Source organism: Entelurus aequoreus, linkage group LG27 (assembly GCF_033978785.1).
Source record: "Entelurus aequoreus isolate RoL-2023_Sb linkage group LG27, RoL_Eaeq_v1.1, whole genome shotgun sequence".
In the NCBI taxonomy this organism is placed as follows: domain Eukaryota; kingdom Metazoa; phylum Chordata; class Actinopteri; order Syngnathiformes; family Syngnathidae; genus Entelurus; species Entelurus aequoreus.
This window is the reverse complement of record NC_084757.1, coordinates 35,970,248-35,995,247: the sequence shown is the minus strand read 5'-3', so window position 1 is coordinate 35,995,247 and position 25,000 is coordinate 35,970,248. Positions and strand designations below refer to the sequence as shown.

The following is a 25,000-nucleotide window of genomic DNA, read 5'->3' as shown; positions in this document are numbered from 1 at the left end:
ACCCCACTTACAACTTTGGTTTAAGTTGGGTGTAACTTCCGACTTACACCAAAACCCCACTTACAACTTTGGTTTAAGTTGGGTATAACTTCCGACTTACACCAAAACCCCACTTACAACTTTGGTTTAAGTTGGGTGTAACTTCCGACTTACACCAAAACCCCACTTACAACTTTGGTTTAAGTTGGGTCTAACTTCCGACTTATACTAAAACCCAACTTACAACTTTGGTTTAAGTTGGGTATAACTTCCGACTTATACTAAAACCCAACTTACAACTTTGGTTTAAGTTGGGTATAACTTCCGACTTATACTAAAACCCCACTTACAACTTTGGTTTAAGTTGGGTATAACTTCCGACTTATACTAAAACCCAACTTACAACTTTGGTTTAAGTTGGGTATAACTTCCGACTTATACTAAAACCCCACTTACAACTTTGGTTTAAGTTGGGTATAACTTCCGACTTATACTAAAACCCAACTTACAACTTTGGTTTAAGTTGGGTATAAGTTTCAACTTACACTAAAACCCGACTCACAACCTTGGTTTAAGTTGGGTATAACTTCCGACTTACACTAAAACCCAACTTACAACTTTGGTTTAAGTTGGGTATAACTTCCGACTTACACTAAAACCCAACTTACAACTTTGGTTTAAGTTGGGTATAACTTCCGACTTACACTAAAACCCGACTTCCAACTTTGGTTTAAGTTGGATATAACTTCAGACTTACACCAAAATCTGACTTACAACTTTGGTTTAAGTTGGGTATCACTTCCGACTTACACTAAAACCCAACTTACTACTTTGGTTTAAGTTGGGTATAACTTCCGACTTACACTAAAACCCGACTTCCAACTTTGGTTTAAGTTGGGTATAAGTTTCAACTTACACTAAAACCAAACTTACAACTTTGGTTTAAGTTTGGTATAAGTTTCGACTTGCACTAAAACCAGACTTACAACTTCGGTTTAAGTTGGTTATGAGTTTCGACTTACACTAAAACCGTCTTCCAACTTTGGTTTAAGTTTGATATAAATCCCGACTTAAACCAAAGTTGTAAGTCGGGTTTTAGTGTAAGTCGGAATTTATACCAAACTTAAACCAAAGTTGTATGTCGGGTTTTATAGTAAGTCAGAATTGATATCAAACTTAAACCAAAGTTGTAAGTCGGGTTTTAGTGTAAGTTTGATATAAATCCCGACTTACACTAAAACCCGACTTACAACTTTGGTTTAAGTTGGGTGTAAGTTCTGACTTACACTAAAACCCAACTTACCACTTTGTTTTAAGTTGGGTATGAATTCCGACCTACACTAAAACCCGACTTCCAACTTTGGTTTAAGTTTGGTATAAGTTTCGACTTCCACTAAAACCCGGCTTACATCTTTGGTTTAAGTTGGGTATAAATTTCAACTTACACTAAAATTCGACTTCCAACTTTGGTTTAAGTTGGGTATAACTTCCGACTTACACCAAAATCTGACTTCCAACTTTGGTTTAAGTTGGGTATAACTTCCGACTTACTCCAAAATCTGACTTACAACTTTGGTTTAAGTTGGGTATAACTTCCGACTTACTCCAAAATCTGACTTACAACTTTGGTTTAAGTTGGGTATAACTTCCGACTTACTCCAAAATCTGACTTACAACTTTGGTTTAAGTTGGGTATAACTTCCAACTTACACTAAAACCCGACTTACAACTTTGGTTTAAGTTTGATATAAATCCCGACTTAAACCAAAGTTGGGTTTTAATGTAAGTCGGAATTTATACCAAACTTAAACCAAAGTTGTAAGTCGAGTTTCAGTGTAAGTCGGGATTTATATCAAACTTAAACAAGTTGGAAGTCGGGTTTTAGTGCAAGTCGAAACTTATAACCAACTCAAACCAAAGTTGTAAGTCGGGTTTTAGTGTAAGTCGAAACTTATACCCAACTTAAACCAAAGTTGTAAGTCGGGTTTTAGTGTAAGCCGGAATTTATACCAAATTTAAACCAAAGTTGTAAGTCGGGTCTTAGTGTAAGTTTGCTTTAAATCCCGATTTACACTAAAACCCGACTTACAACTTTGGTTTAAGTTTGGTATAAGTTTCGACTTACACTAAAACCTGACTTAGACTTTGGTTTAAGTTGGGTGTAAGTTCTGACTTACACTAAAACCTGACTTACAACTTGGTTTAAGTTGGGTGTAAGTTTCGACTTATACTAAAACCCGAATTACAACTTTGGTTTAAGTTTGGTACAAGTTTCGACTTACACCAAAACCCAACTTACAACATTGGTTTAAGTTTGGTATAAGTTCCGACTTACACTAAAACCCGACTTACAACTATACAATTTACAAGGTTCTCAGAGCTGGACATGGTTCATATGGTTCTAACATGTCAGCGATGTACTTTGGCACTAGACCATGAAAAGACTTGTACACACGCAGAGCCTTTTTTAAACCTATTCTCTGAGTAACAAGAATCCAGTGCAGTGACCTAAGTAGTGGTCGCATCTCCTGCTTCTAGTCAGGACTCAAGCAGCAGCACTCTGGATGTTGTCGCACGCGACCAGGGAATTAAACACACTGGTCAATCCCAAGTTCTTTTGAATTACAGAGACAGAATAGTACTCGGCCAAGTTTTACTAAAGCTTTAAGAGACCAGCCCTTACGATGCCACAATAGCATCAGCAAGAAGAGATGTAAACCCAGCTAATGTAGAGCAAAAACAGCCCCTTTTGCCCAGAAAGTAGCGCAGCTGCTTCTTCAAAACAGATAAGGAACTGGCCAAACAGTATGTTCACTATTTTATTTAAAATTGCAATAAGAAACATATGTTTAATGTACCCTAGGATTTTTTGTTAAGGTGTAAATCGGGATTTATATCAAACTTAAACCAAAGTTGGCAGTCGGGTTTTAGTGTAAGTCGGAATTTATACCAAACTTAAACCAAAGTTGTAAGTCGGGTTTTAGTGTAAGTCGGGATTTATATCAAACTTAAACCAAACCAAACCTAATGTAGAGCAAAAACAGCCCCTCTCGCCCAGAAAGTAGCACAGCTGCTTCTTCAAAACGGATAAGGAACTGGCCAAAACAGTATGTTCACTATTTTATTTAAGGACAAAATTGCAATCAGAAACATATGTTTAATGCACCCTAGGATTTTTTGTTAAGGTGTAAGTCGGGATTTATACCAAACTTAAACCAAAGTTGTTAATCGGGATTTATATCAAACTTAAACCAAACCTAATGTATAGCGAAAACAGCCCCTCTCGCCCAGAAAGTAGCGCAGCTGCTTCTTCAAAACGGATAAGGAACTGGCCAAAACAGTATATACAATAAGAAACATATGTTTAATGTACCCTAGGATTTTTTGTTAAGGTGTAAATCGGGATTTATATCAAACTTAAACCAAAGTTGGCAGTCGGGTTTTAGTGTAAGTCGGAATTTATACCAAACTTAAACCAAAATTGAAGTCGGGTTTTAGTGTAAGTCGGGATTTATATCAAACTTAAACCAAACCTAATGTAGAGCGAAAACAGCATCTCTCGCCCAGAAAGTAGCGCAGCTGCTTCTTTAAAACGGATAAGGAACTGGCCAAAACAGTACATGCAATAAGAAACATATGTTTAATGTACCCTAGGATTTTTTGTTCAAATAAAGCCAGTAATGCCATTTTTTGTGGTCCCCTTTTATCTAGCAATGTATCAAAGTACCAAAACATATGGAGACAACCCTAGTTTGCACACACCAGCGTATTTGGCTCGTTTTAAAAGTTCATAAATCCAAACGTTAGCAGTTAGAGGTAGAGATGTCCGATAATATCGGAAATTATCGGTATCGGTTTCAAAAAGTAAAATTTATGACTTTTTAAAACGCCGCTGTACGGAGTGGTACACGGACGTAGGGAGAAGTACAGAGCAGTCATACTTGCCAACCCTCCCCATTTTCCCGGGAGACTCCCGAATTTCAGTGCCCCTCCCGAAAATCCATTCTCCCGAATTTCTCCCGATTTCCACCCAGACAACAATATTGGGGGCGTGCCTTTAAAGGCACTGCCTTTGCGTGCCGGCCCAATCACATAATATCTACGGCATTTCACACACACGAGTGAATGCAAGGCATACTTGGTCAACAGCCATACAGGCCACACTGGGGGTGGCCGTATAAACAACTTTAACACTGTTTACAAATATGCGCCACACTGTGAACCCACACCAAACAAGAATGACAAACACATTTCGGGAGAACATCCGCACCGTAACACAACATAAACACAACAGAACAAATACCCGGAACCCCTTGCAGCGGTAACTCTTCCGGGACGCTACAATGTACACCCCCCCCCCAATGCACTTTGAGTTGATTTATTTTGGAAAACCTTGTTTAATGCATCACAACAAAATTAGGCATAATTAAAGCTGCAAGCAGCGTTGGACGGGTCCGCCTTTTGGCAGATGCTAGTCCTAGGTGTCCCAATACTTTTGTCCAGTGGTAGTCCTGAGTGAGACCTACATAGAGGTTTTTGTTTCGTGTCTCTACGATATTCGTACTGGGAGTTAGAGGAAGTTGTGTCTGAGTTCACATTGTCATTATAGGCTATTGTGTGTATTGAGGACAAAGAAGGAGTAATCGCATTTTCGTTGTCATTTTTGGCACCGGAGCAACTTTAGTGCTGCGGGTCTTTGAAGGCTCGTAAAATCAAAACGGTAGCACTTATTAAAAATCCGTACTGACGGTTTAATCAGAAGGGTTCAATCTCTCTCCTGTAGCAGTTTGAAGCCGAAACGACAAACGCGCTCAGAGGAGATAACGTTTGATGTTTGGTGACCGTTTGTAACAAAAATGTTGTTTTGAAGGAGGAATAGCAAACTTCCTGTCGATTTTTGCTGAAGGATGTCAATCTATGAAATGTAGGACTAGGCGAGACCTACATAGAGGTATTTGTTTCATGTCTCTAAGACGTTCCTACCGGAAGTTACACGCAGTTTTGTCTGAGTTTTCCTCTGAGGAGCAGTTTTTTCTCTGTTTTTTCCAAAAATTATGTAGAGCACAATTTTGAGTTTTGGGATTCGTTTTTTTTTTAGATCGCAGTTTCCACCAGTCCCGATGTGTGTGAGAATTTTGGTGAGTTTTGAAGTATTTTAAGGGGGTGAAATTACAGCTCAAAAATCAAAAATGAGTGTTTTTTGGAATTTTTTGTCTTGAACGGGGAATTGCCAACTTCCTGTTAATTTTTGCCCGAAGAACATAATTAATTAATTAAAAGTAGGTCTAAGCAAGACCTACATACAGCTTTTTGTTTCATGTCTCTACGACATTCCTACTGGGAGTTACAGGCAGTTTTCTTCCTAGGGAGCGCTAGAGAGCAATTGGGATTTTTGGGGTTTGTTTTTTTTACCAAAGAGTTTTGTTCGCGTTTTTTTATGTGTGCGAAAAATTTGGTGAGTTTTGAAGCATGTTAAGGGGGGCAAAGTAGTCCGCAAAGCTGCGGAATAATTATAATAAAGAATAATAAAACCTTACAAATACAATAGGTTCCTTTGTAACCAGTACAAAGGACTCCCTGGGGGAGTCCTTTGTACTGGGTACAGGGCGGACCCTAATAATGTGTTAATTGCACGACTGTATGTATCGGTTGATATCGGAATCTGTAATTAAGAGTTGGACAATATCGGAATATCGGCAAAAAGGCCATTATCGGACATCTCTAGTTAGAGGGGTTGGTAAACGGAGGTTCCGCTGTACTGCGTACAAACATTTGGGACGTTTTCCTAAAACTGTTCTTGAAAATGAGTGAAAGACTCTCAGAGGAGCCAAAGAGTGGAAGAACGCAGACAACTTGGAGTATTTTCTTCAAAAGCTTTTGTCGCTGCTTGAGATCCTGCTGATGTCAAAGCACTAGAGCAGACATCTTATCCTAAGCTTGTGTAGCTTCACAGGACCCCCCACGTTGGCTAAAGACCCCTCTTCTAATACTAACTTGTTTTTGTTTTTTCCCCTTGCAGACAAAGGCGTTGGGGCAGACGCTCCTCTCGGAGGTCTTTCTGCGAGGCAACCTCATCGAGAGCGACTACTTTGGTCTGGAGTTCCATAACACGCAGATGACCTGGGTGCGTTACTCTCGTCACTCTTGTGTTTGTTTCCCAGCGTTGATTGTAGCACACACAAGAAGTCACACATATCTGCTATGAACAAAGGCAAGCAAACGACAGTTTGGTGACAACAGGACTGGCTCGGCATTTGGTATTCTCGGACCTCCTCGAGTCCATCTGGCAGCAGGCCCGCACAGTAATTGCAGGCTTTCAGTCGTCCGCTCTTTAAGAAAGACCTGGCTTGGGCCCTCGGAGCTCCAGGGAGGTTTTTTTTTGTCAAAGCAGGACAGAAGAAATGTGACACGTTCATGTATAAACTTCGCAAAGGCGTGGAACATTTCCCGGAAGATTTCCAGTAGGTTTCCACGGGAAGTTGAGCCGAGGAATCATAAAATGGGGCCGCGCGCGGTTGATGGAAATGGAATGGAGTTTGAGGTTTTCATTCAATTCAAGTGACAGTGACGTGAGCCTCGCCGCTCGCCAGGGAGAAGCGCCGCGCTGTAACACAATTTAGGAGGAGGAAAAATAAGACTTTTAAAGCCAAATGTCCCCTTGTGGGAATATTTCCGCTTCAAGTGGGATGGGCAATATGAGCCCATCAACGCGGACGAATGAGCGAAAATGCGGCGATCACGTGAGAGCAATAAACAAAGATAATGTCCAACCTTATTTTTCCGACTGGGAAAAAAAATGCACTTTGTAGGACGTTCAATATCTACTTTGGTGACGTTTCTGCTTGCAGAAATGAGTCCATTCCATTTTTTGTTTATTTATTTAGAATAAAGTTTACCTTCCAATTACAGTACAATTGTAAACAATTCTACAGTAATAAAAATAAAGTTGATATATTCTTTTAAATTAATACTTGCAGTAATATATATATATATATATCCATCCATCCATCTTCTTCCGCTTATCCGAGGTCGGGTCGCGGGGGCAGCAGCCTAAGCAGGGAAACCCAGACTTCCCTCTCCCCAGCCACTTCGTCCAGCTCTTCCCGGGGGATCCCGAGGCGTTCCCAGGCCTGCCGGGAGACATAGTCTTCCCAACGTGTCCTGGGTCTTCCCCGTGGCCTCCTACCGGTCGGACGTGCCCCAAACACCTCCCTAGGGAGGCGTTCGGGTGGCATCCTGACCAGATGCCCGAACCACCTCAACTACACATTTATGCTGTATACATCTACATACATATCTACATTTATACAATATATATCTACATTTATACATGTATATCTACATTTATACATGTGTATCTACATGTATATCTACATTTATACAATATATATCTACATGTATACATGTGTATCTACATTTATACAATATATATCTACATTTATACATGTATATCTACATTTATACAATATATATCTACATTTATACATGTGTATGTACATGTATATCTACATTTATACAATATATATCTACATTTATACATGTATATCTACATTTATACATGTGTATCTACACATATACAATATGTATCTACATTTATACATGTATATCTACATTTATACATGTGTATCTACATTTATACAATATATATCTACATTTATACATGTATATCTACATTTATACAATATATATCTACATTTATACATGTGTATCTACATGTATATCTACATTTATACAATATATATCTACATTTATACATGTGTATCTACATTTATACAATATATATCTACATTTATACATGTGTATCTACATGTATATCTACATTTATACAATATATATCTACATTTATACATGTATATCTACATTTATACATGTGTATCTACATTTATACAATATATATCTACATTTATACAATATATATCTACATTTATACAATATATATCTACATTTATACATGTGTATCTACATGTATATCTACATTTATACAATATATATCTACATTTATACATGTGTATCTACATGTATATCTACAGTTATACAATATATCTACATTTATACATGTATATCTACATTTATACATGTGTATCTACATGTATATCTACATTTATACATGTGTATCTACAATTATACATGTATATCTACATTTATACATGTTTATCTACATGTATATCTACATTTATACAATATATATCTACATTTATACATGTGTATCTACATTTATACAATATATATCTACATTTATACAACATATATCCACATTTATACATGTGTATCTACATGTATATCTACATTTATACAATATATATCTACATTTATACATGTGTATCTACATTTATACAATATATATCTACATTTATACATGTATATCTACATTTATACAATATATATCTACATTTATACATGTGTATCTACATGTATATCTACATTTATACAATATATATCTACATTTATACATGTATATCTACATTTATACATGTGTATCTACATTTATACAATATATATCTACATTTATACATGTATATCTACATTTATACAATATATATCTACATTTATACATGTGAATCTACATGTGTATCTACATTTATACAATATATATCTACATTTATACATGTATATCTACATTTATACAATATATATCTACATTTATACATGTGTATCTACATGTATATCTACATTTATACAATATATATCTACATTTATACATGTATATCTACATTTATACATGTGTATCTACATTTATACAATATATATCTACATTTATACATGTATATCTACATTTATACATGTATATCTACATTTATACAATATATATCTACATTTATACATGTGTATCTACATGTATATCTACATTTATACAATATATATCTACATTTATACATGTGTATCTACATTTATACAATATATATCTACATTTATACATGTGTATCTACATGTATATCTACATTTATACAATATATATCTACATTTATACATGTATATCTACATTTATACATGTATATCTACATTTATACATGTATATCTACATTTATACAATATATATCTACATTTATACATGTGTATCTACATTTATACAATATATATCTACATTAATACATGTGTATCTACATGTATATCTACATTTATACAACATATATCCACATTTATACATGTATATCTACATTTATACATGTGTATCTACATGTCTATCTACATTTATACAATATATATCTACATTTATACATGTGTATCTACATTTATACAATATATATCTACATTTATACAACATATATCTACATTTATACATGTGTATCTACATGTCTATCTACATTTATTCATATATTTCTACATTTATTCATATATTTATTTATGTATGTATGTATGTATGTATGTATAAAATGTAGCCAAATCCAACTAGGGCTGGACAATTTTTGCAAAAATAATAATCATTTAATTATTTTGATTGATATTGAAATCACGATTAATAACACAATTATTCATTTATTTGAAAACGTGAGTATTTATGTGTGCCACCAAAACTGAACTTCAAATGAGTAACGAATAATTACCAAGAAAAAAAATAATAGTATCAGCAATAAATGTAAACAAATAGTCATTTAAAACATTTTTATTCAGTTTTCCCACTTTAATGTTTTTGAATTCCGTTTTTTACCTCTTACACTTATTTTACCAATGCTATTTGTGTCAAATGTAATAACATGTTTGTTGATGAAATGCAAAAATACTCACATTTATTGTAGCGCTACATCCTTGGCCAGTTTAGACCCATTAGTGCAGTCTGACCGGATGTTGCACACAGCGCTCTTATTGTGAAGAGGGGAAGTGTGCTGTTCTTAACGACTTGAGGCTATTTAAAAAATAAATTAATATATCAATTTAAAGAAAAGGGAGTGCCTCTCAATTCGCGACTTCTGTCCTGTTTGTACATTGATCTTACATGGATGATGTCGTTCACAACAACACAACAGATGACATGTGTTGTGTGTGTATGATTGTTTGTACATTGATCTTACATGGATGATGTCGTTCACAACAACACAACAGATGACATGTGTTGTGTGAGTGTATGATTGTTTGTACATTGATGTTACATCCATGATGTCGTTCACAACAACACAACAGATGACATGTGTTGTGTGAGTGTATGATTGTTTGTACATTGATCTTACATGGATGATGTCGTTCACAACAACACAACAGATGACATGTGTTGTGTGTGTATGATTGTTTGTACATTGATCTTACATGGATGATGTCGTTCACAACAACACAACAGATGACATGTGTTGTGTGTGTATGATTGTTTGTACATTGATGTTACATCCATGATGTCGTTCACAACAACACAACAGGTGACATGTGTTGTGTGAGTGTATGATTGTTTGTACATTGATCTTACATGGATGATGTCGTTCACAACAACACAACAGATGACACGTGTTGTGTGGGTGTATGATTGTTTGTACATTGATCTTACATGGATGATGTCGTTCACAACAACACAACAGATGACATGTGTTGTGTGTGTATGATTGTTTGTACATTGATGTTACATCCATGATGTCGTTCACAACAACACAAGTGACATGTGTTGTGTGTGTATGATTGTTTGTACATTGATGTTACATCCATGATGTCGTTCACAACAACACAACAGATGACATGTGTTGTGTGTGTATGATTGTTTGTACATTGATGTTACATCCATGATGTCGTTCACAACAACACAAGTGACGTGTTGTGTGTGTATGATTGTTTGTACATTGATGTTACATCTATGATGTCGTTCACAACAACACAACAGATGACACGTGTTGTGTGTGTATGATTGTTTGTACATTGATCTTACATGGATGATGTCGTTCACAACAACACAACAGATGACATGTGTTGTGTGTGTATGATTGTTTGTACATTGATGTTACATCCATGATGTCGTTCACAACAACACAAGTGACGTGTTGTGTGTGTATGATTGTTTGTACATTGATGTTACATCCATGATGTCGTTCACAACAACACAACAGATGACACGTGTTGTGTGTGTATGATTGTTTGTACATTGATGTTACATCCATGATGTCGTTCACAACAACACAAGAGACGTGTTGTGTGTGTATGATTGTTTGTACATTGATGTTACATCCATGATGTCGTTCACAACAACACAACAGATGACACGTGTTGTGTGTGTATGATTGTTTGTACATTGATCTTACATGGATGATGTCGTTCACAACAACACAACAGATGACATGTGTTGTGTGTGTATGATTGTTTGTACATTGATGTTACATCCATGATGTTGTTCACAACAACACAAGTGACATGTGTTGTGTGTGTATGATTGTTTGTACATTGATGTTACATCCATGATGTCGTTCACAACAACACAACAGATGACACGTGTTGTGTGTGTATGATTGTTTGTACATTGATCTTACATGGATGATGTCGTTCACAACAACACAACAGATGACATGTGTTGTGTGTGTATGATTGTTTGTACATTGATGTTACATCCATGATGTCGTTCACAACAACACAAGTGACGTGTTGTGTGTGTATGATTGTTTGTACATTGATGTTACATCTATGATGTCGTTCACAACAACACAACAGATGACACGTGTTGTGTGTGTATGATTGTTTGTACATTGATGTTACATCCATGATGTCGTTCACAACAACACAAGAGACGTGTTGTGTGTGTATGATTGTTTGTACATTGATGTTACATCCATGATGTCGTTCACAACAACACAACAGATGACACGTGTTGTGTGTGTATGATTGTTTGTACATTGATCTTACATGGATGATGTCGTTCACAACAACACAACAGATGACATGTGTTGTGTGTGTATGATTGTTTGTACATTGATGTTACATCCATGATGTCGTTCACAACAACACAACAGATGACATGTGTTGTGTGTGTATGATTGTTTGTACATTGATCTTACATCCATGATGTCGTTCACAACAACACAACAGATGACATGTGTTGTGTGTGTATGATTGTTTGTACATTGATCTTACATGGATGATGTCGTTCACAACAACACAACAGATGACATGTGTTGTGTGTGTATGATTGTTTGTACATTGATGTTACATCCATGATGTCGTTCACAACAACACAAGTGACGTGTTGTGTGTGTATGATTGTTTGTACATTGATGTTACATCCATGATGTCGTTCACAACAACACAACAGATGACACGTGTTGTGTGTGTATGATTGTTTGTACATTGATGTTACATCCATGATGTCGTTCACAACAACACAAGAGACGTGTTGTGTGTGTATGATTGTTTGTACATTGATGTTACATCCATGATGTCGTTCACAACAACACAACAGATGACACGTGTTGTGTGTGTATGATTGTTTGTACATTGATCTTACATGGATGATGTCGTTCACAACAACACAACAGATGACATGTGTTGTGTGTGTATGATTGTTTGTACATTGATGTTACATCCATGATGTCGTTCACAACAACACAACAGATGACATGTGTTGTGTGTGTATGATTGTTTGTACATTGATCTTACATCCATGATGTCGTTCACAACAACACAACAGATGACACGTGTTGTGTGTGTATGATTGTTTGTACATTGATCTTACATCCATGATGTCGTTCACAACAACACAACAGATGACATGTGTTGTGTGTGTATGATTGTTTGTACATTGATCTTACATCCATGATGTCGTTCACAACAACACAACAGATGACATGTGTTGTGTGAGTGTATGATTGTTTGTACATTGATCTTACATGGATGATGTCGTTCACAACAACACAACAGATGACATGTGTTGTGTGTGTATGATTGTTTGTACATTGATCTTACATCCATGATGTCGTTCACAACAACACAACAGATGACACGTGTTGTGTGAGTGTATGATTGTTTGTACATTGATGTTTGCTCTAAAATAACTTTCTTTCTGCAGCTGTGGCTGGAACCCACTAAACTCATCGTGAAACAAGTCAGAAGTGAGTGAAACATGTCTCATACAACACTGGATAGAATGGCAACTTTGTTTTTTCTCTCTTTCTTTTAGGACCAGCAAATACTTTGTTTAGACTCTCAGTGAAATTCTTTCCTCCAGACCCCGGTCAGCTTCAGGAGGAATACACCAGGTCTGATATCTTCTCTCTGCGGAACACTGCTACCTTTTCTTGTCTACACAATACAACTTCTCCTCCTCTTACCACCTTTTGCTGTTATGACCACGTTTGCGTTTACCACGTTTGGGGTTACGACCACATTTGGGGTTACGACCACGTTTGGGGTTACGACCACGTTTGAGGTTACGACCACGTTTGATGTTACGACCACGTTTGGGGTTACGACCACGTTTGGGGTTACGACCACGTTTGGGGTTATGACGTTTGGGGTTATGACGTTTGGGGTTATGACGTTTGGGGTTATGACGTTTGGGGTTATGACGTTTGGGGTTATGACGTTTGGGGTTATGATGTTTGGGGTTATGACGACGTTTGGGGTCACGACGTCGTTTGGTGTTACGACCACATTTGGGGTCACGACGACGTCTGGGTTTACGACGACGTCTGGATTTACGACAACCTTTGGTGTTACGACGAAGTTAGGGCTTACGACGACGTTCGGGGTTACGGCGACGTTTGGTGTTCGGGCGACGTTTGGTGTTAGGACGACGTCTGGTGTTAGGACGACGTCTTGGGTTAGGACAACGTCTTGGGTTAGGACGACGTCTTGGGTTAGGACGACGTCTTGGGTTACGACGACGTCTTGGGTTACGACGACGTCTGTGGTTACGACGACGTCTGTGGTTACGACGACGTCTGTGGTTACGACGACGTCTGTGGTTACGACGACGTCTGTGGTTACGACGACGTCTGTGGTTACGACGACGTCTGTGGTTACGACGACGTCTGGGCTTACGACGACGTCTGTGGTTACGACGACGTCTGGGCTTACGACGACGTCTGGGCTTACGACGACGTCTGGGCTTACGACGACGTCTGGTGTTAGGACGACGTCCGGGGTTAGGGCGGCGTCCGGGGTTAGGGCGGCGTCCGGTGTTAGGACGACGTCTTGGGTTACGACGACGTCTTGGGTTACGACGACGTCTGTGGTTACGACGACGTCTGTGGTTACGACGACGTCTGGGCTTACGACGACGTCCGGTGTTAGGACGACGTCCGGGGTTAGGGCGGCGTCCGGGGTTAGGGCGGCGTCCGGGGTTAGGGCGGCGTCGGGTGTTAGGGCTACGTCGGGTGTTAGGACGACGTCTGCGGTTTCGACGACGTCTGCGGTTTCGACGACGTTGACGTCTGGGGTTGGTACAACGTTGACGTCTGGGGTTAGGACGACGTCTGGGGTTAGGACGACGCCTGGGGTTAGGACGACGTCTGCGGTTAGGACGACGTCTGCGGTTAGGACGACGTCTGCGGTTACGACGACGTCTGGGGTTAGGACGACGTTGATGTCTGCGGTTGGGACGACGTTGACGTCTGGTGTTAGGATGACGTTGACGTCTGGTGTTAGGACGACGTTGACATCTGGTGTTAGGACGACGTTGACGTCTGGTGTTAGGGCTACGTCGGGTGTTAGGACGACGTCTGCGGTTTCAACGACGTCTGCGGTTGCGACGACGTTGACGTCTGGTGTTAGGACGACGTTTACGTCTGGTGTTAGGACGACGTGGACGTCTGGTGTTAGGACGACGTTGACGTCTGGTGTTAGGACGACGTTGACGTCTGGTGTTAGGACGACGTTGACGTCTGGGGTTACGACGACGTCGACGTCTGGTGTTAGGACGACGTCTGGGGTTACGTCGTCGTCTGGGGCTAGGACGACGTTGACGTCTGCGGTTGGGACGACGTTGACGTCTGGTGTTAGGACGACGTTGACGTCTGGTGTTAGGATGACGTTGACGTCTGGTGTTAGGGCTACGTCGGGTGTTAGGACGACGTGTGCGGTTTCGACGACGTCTGCGGTTTCGACGACGTCTGCGGTTACGACGACGTCTAGGGTTAGGACGACGTTGACGTCTGGGGTTGGGACAACGTTGACGTCTGGGGTTAGGACGACGTCTGGGGTTAGGACGACGTCTGGGGTTATGACGACGTCTGCGGTTACGAAGACGTCTGCGGTTGGGACGACGTTGACGTCTGGTGTTAGGACGACGTTGACGTCTGGTGTTAGGACGACGTTGACGTCTGGTGTTAGGACGACGTTGACGTCTGGTGTTAGGACGACGTTGACGTCTGGTGTTAGGACGACGTTGACGTCTGGTGTTAGGACGACGTTGACGTCTGGTGTTAGGACGACGTTGACGTCTGGTGTTACGACGACGTTGACGTCTGGTGTTAGGACGACGTTGACGTCTGGTGTTACGACGACGTTGACGTCTGGTGTTACGACGACGTTGACGTCTGGTGTTAGGATGACGTTGACGTCTGGTGTTAGAACGACGTCTGGGGTTACGACGACGTCGACGTCTGGGGCTAGGACGACGTTGACGTCTGGTGTTACGACGACGTTGACGTCTGGTGTTACGACGACGTTGACGTCTGGTGTTAGGATGACGTTGACGTCTGGTGTTAGAACGACGTCTGGGGTTACGACGACGTCGACGTCTGGGGCTAGGACGACGTTGACGTCTGGGGTTAGGACGACGTCTGCGGTTACGACGACGTCTGCGGTTGGGACGACGTTGACGTCTGCGGTTACGACGACGTTGACGTCTGGGGTTACGACGACGTCGACGTCTGGTGTTAGGACGACGTCTGGGGTTACGTCGTCGTCTGGGGCTAGGACGACGTTGACGTCTGCGGTTGGGACGACGTTGACGTCTGGTGTTAGGACGACGTTGACGTCTGGTGTTAGGATGACGTTGACGTCTGGTGTTAGGGCTACGTCGGGTGTTAGGACGACGTGTGCGGTTTCGACGACGTCTGCGGTTACGACGACGTCTGGGGTTAGGACGATGTTGACGTCTGGGGTTGGGACAACGTTGACGTCTGGGGTTAGGACGACGTCTGGGGTTAGGACGACGTCTGCGGTTGGGACGACGTTGACGTCTGCGGTTGGGACGACGTTGACGTCTGGTGTTAGGACGACGTTGACGTCTGGTGTTACGACGACGTTGACGTCTGGTGTTAGGACGACGTTGACGTCTGGTGTTACGACGACGTTGACGTCTGGTGTTAGGACGACGTTGACGTCTGGTGTTAGGACGACGTTGACGTCTGGTGTTAGGATGACGTTGACGTCTGGTGTTAGAACGACGTCTGGGGTTACGACGACGTCGACGTCTGGGGCTAGGACGACGTTGACGTCTGGGGTTAGGACGACGTCTGCGGTTACGACGATGTCTGTGGTTAGGACGACGTCGACGTCTGCTGTTACGACGACGTCTGGGGTTAGGACGACGTTGACGTCTGGGTTTAGGACAATTTTGACGTCAGGGGTTAGGACGACGTCTGGGGTTAGGACGACGTCTGGGGTTAGGACGACGTCTGCGGTTACGACGATGTCTGGGGTTAGGACGACGTCTTGGGTTACGACGACGTCTTGGGTTACGACGACGTCTGTGGTTACGACGACGTCTGTGGTTACGACGACGTCTGGGCTTACGACGACGTCCGGTGTTAGGACGACGTCCGGGGTTAGGGCGGCGTCCGGGGTTAGGGCGGCGTCCGGGGTTAGGGCGGCGTCCGGGGTTAGGCCGACGTCGGGTGTTAGGGCTACGTCGGGTGTTAGGACGACGTCTGCGGTTTCGACGACGTCTGCGGTTTCGACGACGTTGACGTCTGGGGTTGGTACAACGTTGACGTCTGGGGTTAGGACGACGTCTGGGGTTAGGACGACGTCTGCGGTTACGACGACGTCTGCGGTTACGACGACGTCTGGGGTTAGGACGACGTTGATGTCTGCGGTTGGGACGACGTTGACGTCTGGTGTTAGGATGACGTTGACGTCTGGTGTTAGGATGACGTTGACGTCTGGTGTTAGGATGACGTTGACATCTGGTGTTAGGACGACGTTGACGTCTGGTGTTAGGGCTACGTCGGGTGTTAGGACGACGTCTGCGGTTTCAACGACGTCTGCGGTTACGACGACGTTGACGTCTGGTGTTAGGACGACGTTTACGTCTGGTGTTAGGACGACGTGGACGTCTGGTGTTAGGACGACGTTGACGTCTGGTGTTAGGACGACGTTGACGTCTGGTGTTAGGACGACGTTGACGTCTGGGGTTACGTCGACGTCTGGTGTTAGGACGACGTCTGGGGTTACGTCGTCGTCTGGGGCTAGGACGACGTTGACGTCTGCGGTTGGGACGACGTTGACGTCTGGTGTTAGGACGACGTTGACGTCTGGTGTTAGGATGACGTTGACGTCTGGTGTTAGGGCTACGTCGGGTGTTAGGACGACGTGTGCGGTTTCGACGACGTCTGCGGTTTCGACGACGTCTGCGGTTACGACGACGTCTAGGGTTAGGACGACGTTGACGTCTGGGGTTGGGACAACGTTGACGTCTGGGGTTAGGACGACGTCTGGGGTTAGGACGACGTCTGGGGTTAGGACGACGTCTGCGGTTACGAAGACGTCTGCGGTTGGGACGACGTTGACGTCTGGTGTTAGGACGACGTTGACGTCTGGTGTTAGGACGACGTTGACGTCTGGTGTTAGGACGACGTTGACGTCTGGTGTTAGGACGACGTTGACGTCTGGTGTTAGGACGACGTTGACGTCTGGTGTTAGGACGACGTTGACGTCTGGTGTTACGACGACGTTGACGTCTGGTGTTAGGACGACGTTGACGTCTGGTGTTACGACGACGTTGACGTCTGGTGTTACGACGACGTTGACGTCTGGTGTTAGGATGACGTTGACGTCTGGTGTTAGAACGACGTCTGGGGTTACGACGACGTCGACGTCTGGGGCTAGGACGACGTTGACGTCTGGTGTTACGACGACGTTGACGTCTGGTGTTAGGATGACGTTGACGTCTGGTGTTAGAACGACGTCTGGGGTTACGACGACGTCGACGTCTGGGGCTAGGACGACGTTGACGTCTGGGGTTAGGACGACGTCTGCGGTTACGACGACGTCTGCGGTTGGGACGACGTTGACGTCTGCGGTTACGACGACGTTGACGTCTGGGGTTACGACGACGTCGACGTCTGGTGTTAGGACGACGTCTGGGGTTACGTCGTCGTCTGGGGCTAGGACGACGTTGACGTCTGCGGTTGGGACGACGTTGACGTCTGGTGTTAGGACGACGTTGACGTCTGGTGTTAGGATGACGTTGACGTCTGGTGTTAGGGCTACGTCGGGTGTTAGGACGACGTGTGCGGTTTCGACGACGTCTGCGGTTACGACGACGTCTGGGGTTAGGACGACGTTGACGTCTGGGGTTGGGACAACGTTGACGTCTGGGGTTAGGACGACGTCTGGGGTTAGGACGACGTTGACGTCTGGGGTTGGGACAACGTTGACGTCTGGGGTTAGGACGACGTGTGCGGTTTCGACGACGTCTGCGGTTACGACGACGTCTGGGGTTAGGACGACGTTGACGTCTGGGGTTGGGACAACGTTGACGTCTGGGGTTAGGACGACGTCTGGGGTTAGGACGACGTCTGCGGTTGGGACGACGTTGACGTCTGCGGTTGGGACGACGTTGACGTCTGGGGTTAGGACGACGTCTGCGGTTGGGACGACGTTGACGTCTGCGGTTGGGACGACGTTGACGTCTGGTGTTAGGACGACGTTGACGTCTGGTGTTACGACGACGTTGACGTCTGGTGTTAGGACGACGTTGACGTCTGGTGTTACGACGACGTTGACGTCTGGTGTTAGGACGACGTTGACGTCTGGTGTTAGGACGACGTCGACGTCTGGTGTTAGGATGACGTTGACGTCTGGTGTTAGAACGACGTCTGGGGTTACGACGACGTCGACGTCTGGGGCTAGGACGACGTTGACGTCTGGGGTTAGGACGACGTCTGCGGTTACGACGATGTCTGTGGTTAGGACGACGTCGACGTCTGCTGTTACGACGACGTCTGGGGTTAGGACGACGTTGACGTCTGGGTTTAGGACAATTTTGACGTCAGGGGTTAGGACGACGTCTGGGGTTAGGACGACGTCTGGGGTTAGGACGACGTCTGCGGTTACGACGATGTCTGGGGTTAGGACGACGTCTGCGGTTACGATGACGTCTGGGGTTAGGACGACGTTGACGTCTGGTGTTAGGACGACGTTGACGTCTGGGGTTAGGACGACGTCTGCGGTTACGACGATGTCTGTGGTTAGGACGACGTCGACGTCTGCGGTTACGACGACGTCTGGGGTTAGGACGACGTTGACGTCTGGGGTTAGGACGACGTTGACGTCTGGTGTTAGGACAATTTTGACGTCAGGGGTTAGGACGACGTCTGCGGTTACGACGACGTCTGGGGTTAGGACGACGTTGACGTCTGGTGTTAGGACGACGTTGACGTCTGGTGTTAGGGCGACGTTGACGTCTGGTGTTAGGACGACGTTGACGTCTGGTGTTAGGACGACGTTGACGTCTGGTGTTAGGATGACGTTGACGTCTGGTGTTAGGACGACGTCTGGGGTTATGACGATGTCGACGTCTGGGGTTAGGACGACGTCGACGTCTGGGGTTAGGACGACGTCGACGTCTGCGGTTACGACGACGTCTGGGGATAGGACGACGTTGACGTCTGGTGTTAGGACAATTTTGACATCAGGGGTTAGGACGACGTCTGGGGTTAGGACGACGTCTGCGGTTACGACGACGTCTGGTGTTAGGACGACGTTGACGTCTGGTGTTAGGACGACTTTGACGTCTGGTGTTAGGACGACTTTGACGTCTGGTGTTAGGACGACGTTGACGTCTGGTGTTAGGACGACGTTGACGTCTGGTGTTAGGATGACGTTGACGTCTGGTGTTAGGACGACGTTGACGTCTGGTGTTAGGATGACGTTGACGTCTGGTGTTAGGACAATTTTGACGTCAGGGGTTAGGACGACGTCTGGGGTTAGGACGACGTCTGCGGTTACGACGACGTCTGGTGTTAGGACGACGTTGACGTCTGGTGTTAGGACGACTTTGACGTCTGGTGTTAGGACGACTTTGACGTCTGGTGTTAGGACGACGTTGACGTCTGGTGTTAGGACGACGTTGACGTCTGGTGTTAGGATGACGTTGACGTCTGGTGTTAGGACGACGTTGACGTCTGGTGTTAGGATGACGTTGACGTCTGGTGTTAGGACGACGTTGACGTCCGGTGTTAGGATGACGTTGACGTCTGGGGTTAGGACGACGTTGACGTCTGGGGTTAGGACGACGTTGACGTCTGGTGTTAGGACAATTTTGACGTCAGGGGTTAGGACGACGTCTGCGGTTACGACGACGTCTGGGGTTAGGACGACGTTGACGTCTGGTGTTAGGACGACGTTGACGTCTGGTGTTAGGGCGACGTTGACGTCTGGTGTTAGGATGACGTTGACGTCTGGTGTTAGGACGACGTCTGGGGTTATGACGATGTCGAAGTCTGGGGTTAGGACGACGTCGACGTCTGGGGTTAGGACGACGTCGACGTCTGCGGTTACGACGACGTCTGGGGATAGGACGACGTTGACGTCTGGTGTTAGGACAATTTTGACATCAGGGGTTAGGACGACGTCTGGGGTTAGGACGACGTCTGCGGTTACGACGACGTCTGGTGTTAGGACGACGTTGACGTCTGGTGTTAGGACGACTTTGACGTCTGGTGTTAGGACGACTTTGACGTCTGGTGTTAGGACGACTTTGACGTCTGGTGTTAGGACGACGTTGACGTCTGGTGTTAGGACGACGTTGACGTCTGGTGTTAGGATGACGTTGACGTCTGGTGTTAGGACGACGTTGACGTCTGGTGTTAGGATGACGTTGACGTCTGGTGTTAGGACGACGTTGACGTCCGGTGTTAGGATGACGTTGACGTCTGGTGTTAGGACGACGTTGACGTCTGGTGTTAGGACGACGTTGACGTCTGGTGTTAGGACGACGTTGACGTCCGGTGTTAGGATGACGTTGACGTCCGGTGTTAGGACGACGTTGACGTCTGGTGTTAGGACGACGTTGACGTCTGGTGTTAGGACGACGTTGACGTCCGGTGTTAGGATGACGTTGACGTCCGGTGTTAGGACGACGTTGACGTCTGGTGTTAGGACGACGTTGACGTCTGGTGTTAGGACGACGTTGACGTCTGGTGTTAGGACGACGTTGACGTCCGGTGTTAGGATGACGTTGACGTCCGGTGTTAGGACGACGTTGACGTCTGGTGTTAGGACGACGTTGACGTCTGGTGTTAGGACGACGTTGACGTCTGGTGTTAGGACGACGTTGACGTCTGGGGTTAGGACGACGTCTGGGGTTACGACGACATTTGGTTAGTGCTGCACGTGCCACAGTTGAGAAGGTGTATTTTTGACCCGAGGGGGCGTGGCTACAGGATGGAGTTGCCAAATGGGAAACGTTTCCTGAGTTCTTTGCATGCATGTTATAGAATGTGAGGTGACGTTTTCAATGAAAGTAAAAGATCTAGTAAAAAAAGTTCTTTGCATGCATGTTATAGAGTTTGAGGTGACATTTTCAATGAAAGTAAAAGAATGTGTAGAACATCACATGGCACATGAAAGTGTCAAAAAGAAGTTGGTAGATGAGAATATGAGAATACATCTAAAGGTAAAATAAAGTGTAGAAATGCACACGGTTGCAGGAAATGTAGTCTCGATAGACAATTTTACTTTTTCCTCAAAGCGTGCTCACATCTCTGCACATACAAAAAATGTAGCAGACCACTTTATATTATGTGGCGGGCCACTTTATATTATGTGGCAGGCCAGATGAGGCCTCCGGGCCTTGAGTTTGACACCTTGATGTGATTTTAATGAAAATGCAGTAATGTTTATTTGTTTACACTAAGCCTTTGTTGTTGTTGTTGTTGTGTTTAGGTACTTATTCTCCCTGCAGATGAAAAGGGATCTGATGGAGGGACGCTTGATTTGCACAGAAAACACCGGAGCCCTTCTGGCCTCTCACCTGGTGCAATGTACGTTCATCCTCATGCACTCACTTTGTGTCACACTTTCACATCCAACATGAATATTTGTAGGCTTTATCTGGCCTGCAGTCATTTGACGTAACTCAATCCTGCTTCTGTGAGCCAGCTGAGCCTTGAGATTTCCCCCCGGCCAATAAGCAAAGACAAATATTGACTGTAATAAAAGAGATTATGGGAAGCATGCATCTCCAAATATTGTCAGCGCTTGCTTTTCACCCCAAACGCGACGATAAATTAGATTAAGATTGAGTTGTTGTTTTTTAATGAGAACAGAAAAATGTGGACACGCGTGTTTTTCACTGGACAGCAACGACTGACTTTATTACCCAGCAGGCACAGGACGTTGAAACAACGTTGAGAACTTGTTGAAGTAGGTCCTGACGTTGGGAAACACAAACATAACGTTGAAACAACATGCTTTTTGACAACGTTTAATCAATGTTGGGTTCTGACGTTATTTCAACCAATATTCTACAACTCAAATACAACATTGAAACAACATGCTTTTTGACAACGTTTAATCAATGTCGGGTTCTGACGTTGATTTGACCATTGAAATTTGGTCATTTCCCAACCAATATTCTACAACACAAATACAACATTGAAACAACATGCTTTTTGACAACGTTTAATCAATGTTGATTTGACCATTGAAATTTGGTCATTTCCCAACACAAACACAACGTTGAAACAACATACTTTTTGACAACGTTTAATCAATGTCGGGTTCTGACGTTGATTTGACCGTTGAAATTTGGTCAATTTCCCAACCAATATTCTACAACACAAATACAACATTGAAACAACATACTTTTTGACAACGTTTATTCAATGTTGGGTTCTGACGTTGATTTGACCATTGAAATTTGGTCATTTCCCAACCAATATTCTACAACACAAATACAACGTTGAAATAACATACTTTTTGACGACGTTTAATCAATGTTGGGTTGTGACGTTGATGTGACCATTGAAATTTGGTCATTTCCCAACCAATATTCTACAACTCAAATACAACGTTGAAACAACATACTTTTTGACAACGTTTAATCAATTTCGGGTTGTGACGTTGATTTGACCATAGAAATTTGGTCATTTCCCAACACAAACACAACGTTGAAACAACATACTTTTTGACAATGTTTAATCAATGTTGGGTTCTGACGTTATTTCAACCAATATTCTACAACACAAATACAACGTTGAAATAACATACTTTTTGACAACGTTGAATCAATGTTGGGTTCTGACGTTGATTTGACCATTGAAATTTGGTCATTTCCCAACACAAACAACGTTGAAACAACATACTTTTTGACAACGTTTAATCAATGTCGGGTTCTGACGTTGATTTAACCATTGAAATTTGGTCAATTTCCCAACCAATATTCTACAACTCAAATACAACGTTTAAACAACATGCTTTTTGACAACGTTTAATCAATGTTGATTTGACCATTGAAATTTGGTCATTTCCCAACACAAACACAACGTTGAAACAACATACTTTTTGACAACGTTTAATCAATGTCAGGTTCTGACGTTAATTTGACCGTTGAAATTTGGTCATTTCCCAACCAATATTCTACAACACAAATACAACGTTGAAATAACATACTTTTTGACGACGTTTAATCAATGTTGGGTTGTGACGTTGATGTGACCATTGAAATTTGGTCATTTCCCAACCAATATTCTACAACTCAAATAGAACGTTGAAATAACATACTTTTTGACGACGTTTAATCAATGTTGGGTTGTGACGTTGATGTGACCATTGAAATTTGGTCATTTCCCAACCAATATTCTACAACTCAAATACAACGTTGAAACAACATACTTTTTGACAACGTTTAATCAATTTCGGGTTGTGACGTTGATTTGACCATAGAAATTTGGTCATTTCCCAACACAAACACAACGTTGAAACAACATACTTTTTGACCAGGTTTAATCAATGTTGGGTTCTGACGTTATTTCAACCAATATTCTACAACACAAATACAACGTTGAAATAACATACTTTTTGACAACGTTGAATCAATGTTGGGTTCTGACGTTGATTTGACCATTGAAATTTGGTCATTTCCCAACCAACATTCTACAACGCAAATACAACGTTGAAACAACATGCTTTTTGACTACATTTATTCAATGTCAGGTTGTGATGTTGATTTAACATTGAAATGTGGTCATTTCCCAAACCAACAACGTGGATCCAACGTCGGACGTCAACGTGGTCTCAGTTTGCAAACACAACTATTTTGCACCCTTGTTTCAAAGTCCGTTGTAAAGGAGGTATAAATCAACGTTGTATCAGCGCCTGCTGTAGAAGTAGAAGGAGTGACAGATGAGTGGTATAAATGTGTCCCCAGTAGAAGGAGTGACAGATGAATGGTATAAATGTGTCCCCAGTAGAAGGAGTGACAGATGAGTGGTATAAATGTGTCCCCAGTAGAAGGAGTGACAGATGAGTGGTATAAATGTGTCCCCAGTAGAAGGAGTGACAGATGAGTGGTATAAATGTGTCCCCAGTAGAATGAGTGACAGATGAGTGGTATAAATGTGTCCCCAGTAGAATGAGTGACAGATGAGTGGTATACATGTGTCCCCAGTAGAATGAGTGACAGATGAGTGGTATAAATGTGTCCCCAGTAGAAGGAGTGACAGATGAGTGGTATAAATGTGTCCCCAGTAGAAGGAGTGACAGATGAGTGGTATAAATGTGTCCCCAGTAGAATGAGTGACAGATGAGTGGTATAAATGTGTCCCCAGTAGAAGGAGTGACAGATGAGTGGTATAAATGTGTCCCCAGTAGAAGGAGTGACAGATGAATGGTATAAATGTGTCCCCAGCTGAGATCGGAGACTACGACGCGGCGGCGGACAAAGACT

At 43.2% G+C, this 25,000-nt stretch overlaps 1 protein-coding gene across 2 annotated transcripts in view; it reads left to right on the top strand.

Moving 5' to 3' along the window:
* farp2 (FERM, RhoGEF and pleckstrin domain protein 2) overlaps positions 1 to 25,000 on the top strand; it is a 126,754-nt gene that overhangs the window by 36,059 nt on the left and 65,695 nt on the right. For both annotated transcript variants that reach the window (XM_062038849.1, XM_062038850.1), the window contains exons 3-7: positions 5,999 to 6,103; positions 12,947 to 12,989; positions 13,058 to 13,136; positions 21,997 to 22,094; positions 24,962 to 25,000. The exon at positions 24,962 to 25,000 is cut by the window's right edge and continues 76 nt beyond it. In XM_062038849.1, the coding sequence (XP_061894833.1) occupies positions 5,999 to 6,103; positions 12,947 to 12,989; positions 13,058 to 13,136; positions 21,997 to 22,094; positions 24,962 to 25,000 (364 nt within the window). The remainder of the gene's footprint in view (positions 1 to 5,998; positions 6,104 to 12,946; positions 12,990 to 13,057; positions 13,137 to 21,996; positions 22,095 to 24,961) is intronic.